Source organism: Plasmodium reichenowi, chromosome 7 (genome assembly GCF_001601855.1).
Source record: "Plasmodium reichenowi strain SY57 chromosome 7, whole genome shotgun sequence".
In the NCBI taxonomy this organism is placed as follows: Eukaryota; Apicomplexa; class Aconoidasida; order Haemosporida; family Plasmodiidae; genus Plasmodium; species Plasmodium reichenowi.
Genome location: NC_033652.1, coordinates 167,615 through 173,375, shown reverse-complemented (window position 1 = coordinate 173,375; position 5,761 = coordinate 167,615). Strand labels below are relative to the sequence as shown.

The 5,761-nt window shown below is 17.0% G+C and overlaps 1 protein-coding gene across 1 annotated transcript; it reads right to left on the bottom strand.

Moving 5' to 3' along the window:
- Positions 1-270: 270 nt before the first annotated feature.
- On the bottom strand, positions 271-4,899 carry PRSY57_0703400 (hypothetical protein; the record flags this gene model as incomplete). Its single annotated transcript, XM_012906699.2, has 1 exon — positions 271-4,899. One exon carries the CDS (start codon positions 4,897-4,899, stop codon positions 271-273), a length of 4,629 nt encoding a protein of 1,542 aa, XP_012762153.2.
- Between the last annotated feature and the right edge of the window lie 862 nt (positions 4,900-5,761).

Sequence of the window (5,761 nt, the reverse complement as noted above, 5' to 3'; positions counted from 1 at the left end):
TTTTTTTTTTTTTTTTTTTTTTTTTTTTTTTTTTTTTTTTTTTTTTTTTTTTATCGTCTATTTTATTTTGGAATATAATTAATAGTGTATTTTTAAAATATGTAATAGAGTTATAAATAAGAAACAAAAAAAAAAAATTAAAAATAATCATATATGCATATGTATGTATGTATATATATATATATATATGTATGTATACACATTTAGCATAGTTAATGTTTATAGTGTATATATCTATTATATGCAAAGATTCATATAAATAAAAATACCTCACGATGATATTTCTTGACACTTGTTTGAAATATTTACAGGGTTCATATGTGATGTGTTGATTAGTATAATATCATAATTATAACTTATTAAAAACGTTTTCATGATATTATATAAAACCATATATGTATCTAGGTTTTCTTCATTATTGCATATATGATATATTGCTAATGATTTATTTTTGGTTTGTATAACTAGAGGTATAATATAATTAAATAAAGGTACATTTACATATATATTCAAAATATCAGAATTAAAATTATATAGAATATGTTGATTATCTATAATTTTATAGTTCATATATTGTTCATCATTATACATATGTAAAAGATTATATTTTTGTAAATAGTTATAAAAAATATTCTTTTGTATTTTTGTCTTTATATTTTTTTCACATATATAATTAAAATGTCTTATAATATTTATGCATTTATGATATTCAGTTTGTTGTGTGTCTAAGGTCCTTTTATTTTCTTCATATATTTCAGAGTTTAGAAGATAATTCATTTTTGTTTTTTGTTTTTTTTCCATGTCATATATTAATGAGAGAATAAGTTTGCGATATAAAAACAAATATTTATAATTATAATAGGTATTTTTAAATTTTTTAACATGTACAAGTTGTAATAAAATACACTCTAAAAAATTTTTGTCTTTCATTATTATATTAAGATTATGATTAAAAATGTAAAGGAAATAATTTAATATTAAAAAAAAATTTCTCTTGCTCAAAATGTTGTTGTTGTTGTTGTTATTATTATTATTATTATTATTATTATTATTATTATTATTATTATTATTTATTATATTTTTTTTTTCATAGTAGGGCTTATCATTATATATAAAATGTTCTTGTATTTGATCATTATCAGAATATATTTTCATATATTTATATACGTCTGCAGTATTATAATTAATATTTTTATTATTATCCATATTTTCCTTTATTATTGCATTTAAGATATTTTCGTTGTGTATGTTCGAATGTGTGATAGGTAAATATTTACTTTTATCATATTGTATTTTTTGTTTATAATTTTCTTGTTCTGTATATAGATTTATATTTATTATACTTTCAAAATTATTCTTCAAGTGCCATATCATTTTATTGAAATTGTTTAATATATTAGTTTCATACTCTTTCATATGATATTTTATATTTTCTTGAATTATATTAGAATGAGTAAATATATTTATAAAAACAAATCGTAAGAAAAGAAATTCATAAATGTCGTTTTGATCAATTTTATGAAAATGAAAATTATAAGGATTTATTATATATTCGTATGTATTATTTGTTTGGTATTTGTTCGTATTTTCTTTATTTATATTTTTTATTGTTTCATTATAGTTTTGGGTATGTTTGTATGATACATCGCCTTGATTTTTTTCTTCATTACAACATTCTTCGTCATTTTTTAATAGATATGTTTTTATAATATCATAATGTTTATCATTTTTAATTTCATACATGGATAAATATATATTTTCAGCATTTTTTTTATTTATTTCATCATATGGTTCTTTATACAGACAAGTATATTTTTTTATAATATAATTTAACAATAACCTTATGATTATATTTAAATTATCACAACATGTATTTCCTTTTAATATATAATATTGTATTAATACAAGAATAGAATTTATATTCATGTTATTTAAATTGTTTAGGATACTTCTTTCGAAAAGAGTAAGATCTACAAGTTTTAACAAATTTAATTCAACGAGACTTAACAAAATATTAGATAAGGAATCATAAAAATAATGTTCTTGTTTTATATCATAATTATTATGAATAAAATTATTTTTGATATTTTCTAACAAATTAAATATATTTAATGATATATAACTTTTATTTATATTCAATTGACTAAAGGTGGCTAGTATCTTATCTATATGGAATATGTGTATATTATAATATTTAAATATATTTTGGTTAAATAATAATAGAAGATACTTATAGAAGGTATTATCTTTATTTGTATGTTTTAGCAATATTAATATATCTAATATGTTTATATAGTAACTTTTATTATGAACATGAATATTATTATGATAATTCTTGTTCATAATATTATTATTATTATTTATATTATTTATATTATTTATGTTATTTATATTATTTATATTATTTATATTATTTATATTATTTATGTTATTTATATTATTTATATTATTCATATTATCTATATTATTTTCTTTTTGATCACAAATCATTTTTATATTTTCTTCTTTCATATATATATTATCCTCTTGTTCTATATTCATATATTCTACATGTTCTTCATTAATTTTTTCTTTGTTTGGTTCCATCGCTAATATATTTTTATCATTACATATATTGTGTGTATACATATATATGTTATTATTATTTTTTTTCTCTATATTGTCATGTATTATTTTTTGTTTATTCTTATAACAATTGTCTATTTTGTTTTTTGTATTTTCCTTATCTGTTAATAGATTGTGTTCCTGCAGAAGCATGTCATTCTTTGATATATTGTAGGAATAAATTTGTTTTAGATCCTTCAGAATATATATATAATTGGTACCATTTTGATGATAAGAATAAATATTTTTTAATTTGTCCAATATATATGAATACAAAAAATTATCGTCAAAAGGGATATATGTATTCATATATGGAACAAGATTGTTATCACATATATATATAACCTTTGTTATGTCTTTTTTATATAATATATTTTGTTTATAGTACTTGATTTTCTTAAAATTACAAAAATGTATGAAATATAATATATATATCCAATGATTAATATCTATATGTTTTGCTTTTTTATTATTTATAATATAGAACAGGAATACATAGAAATTATCATTAATATTAATATTGCTTTTTATTACAGATAATGCTAAAGATAATGTAATAAAAAAGTTTATATTAAAATTATTATTTTTAATATTCTGAACAAAATTGTTGACTCTAATATTTATATATGAATAGACATTATAAATTAGTTCTAAATATTTATCATAAATATTAAAATACTGCTTTGAATAATCATAATGTAAGAATATTTGTGAGAGCAAATGTATATTTTGTATAATTTCTAAATTAATCTGACTATTGTTCATAAGAATACATTTATTAATGATGGTGGAAAAGAATAAAGATAACCATTTCATACAAAAATTGTTCTTATAATTGAAATTATTATTATTATTATTATTATTATTATTATTATGTATGTCATTTATTATACTTTTTAACTTATTTGTACTGTCTACATTTTTTACAATATTTATTTCATTTTTCAATTGATAAAATAATAAATAATTTATATCTTTCAAACTTAACTTTCTCATTATATCCTTGTCCCTTTCCATGCGTAAGAAAAAGAACATATCATATTTAGTAGATTCAAAACGATTTATATTTAATAACAAACATACATGTTTACATGTGATATTATAAAGGTTTTCTTTTTTTATGACATTAAATAGATAATCATATAATATATGAAAAAAATATGTGTTTAAATTTTTTTTTTCAAGAATCAATAGATTTAAGAGAAAATCTAGTTCATTTTGATCTTTTATTTGATATATATTTTTATTTTGTTTTATATAATTTATTTCACTTTTTAAAAATGCACATAGATATAAGGGTATAAAATTATTATTATAAATACGATAATAATGTTGGCAATAGGACAATTTATATATATCTTTAATGGTGAATTTTATAATATATTTTTTGTTTAACTTAAGTTTATTATTTAATATATAAAGTAGTTTATATACATAATCATTTTGTCCCTTTTCATCAATTTTGATATTATTATAATTATTATAATTAGTATTATAATTTATTGTGTTCAACCTATTTGTTTTTATTTCTTTTATATTATCTAAATTATTTGGAATATCATTTTTTATATTTTCTTCATATGATACATTTCTTGTATTATATGATTCTAATATATTATTATTATTATTATTATTATTATCATACGAATTATATTTTTCACACACCTTATTTTTGTCATAATATTCAACATTCAACTCTTTTATATCATATGAATTTACATTCGTATTACATGATATATCTTCTAAATTATTATCATTTCTTGTTTTATTTAATTGTTCTTGATTAAATATTATATCAGCATCTACATTAATATTAATATTCTTATCCTTATCTAATAAATGACATTTCCTATTTTTTAAAGCCAAATATACAATATGTATAATTTCTATTTCTGATAAATATTTTTCATTTTTGTAAAATATATAGAAATATTTATTTAAAGGAGTGTTTTCAAATTTTCTTAATTTCCTCTCAACAATGTTGTATACTTTTCTCGTTTTCTTTAAGGCATCTTTATCAAAAATGCTGTAGATATCTATCAAATGATTATAACCTTTTATATTACATGTATTACTAGTTTTTGGAAGTTCCTGATTTTGTTCTATATGTTTATCTTCATTTGTTTTTTGTGAGGAGTAATCGTTTACAGAGGGTTCTTTAATTTTTTTTAAATTTTCCAAATTTTCAAAGTTGAATATGAATGGTTCACTAAAAAAATACTTAGAAAATCTTTTACTTTTCACATTTATGATTTTTTTTATTTTATATATTTTATTTATACAAGGAAACATCATAAAATATGTAGCAGTATGTTACAGCTTCATATTATGAGGTACTATTAAAAATAAATAAATAAATATATATATATATATTATAAATTGATGGTATTATAAATTTTTTATTAATGATTAATATTACATTCAGATTGATTTTATTATATATATATATAAAAAGGTATATTTATATATTTATATATATTTATATATATATATATATATATATACCTAATAATGATTGAATAATTATTCTATGTATTTTTAAAATTTTTATTTTTTTAATACTGTTTTATAATAAATGTGTTAGAATATAGGTATAATATTTTTATTTGTTGACAAAACATAAAGGAGCACAATTAAGACTTGAAAAATATATTATATATATATAATATATATTATATATTACTAATATGACGAATAAACAAACTGCTCTCTATATACATTTCACTTTACCATATTGCAGAAATGTTGCTGAGGTTATATACATTTATTTATATGCATTTATACTTAATTTACCAATTTTTATTATATATGTGGAATAAGAATAATTATCGAATTTTTTATTTTAAAAAACAAATATTTATATCAAATATGTTCCCAAAAAAAAAAAAAAAAAAAAAAGAAAAGCTGTCAATTTTTAATCTATAAATCAATATATAAATATATATATTAAAATAAATTACAAAACAAGGTGAAAAATAAAAACAAATAAGTAATTTACGATTATATAATCATGAATGGATCAATGAAAAAAAAAAAGAAAAAAATTCATATAAAAATAAATACACATTATATATATATATATATATATATTTTTTTTTTTTTTTTTTTTTTTTTTTTTTTTTTTTTTTTTTTTTTTTTTTTTTTCCCATTTTTTTTT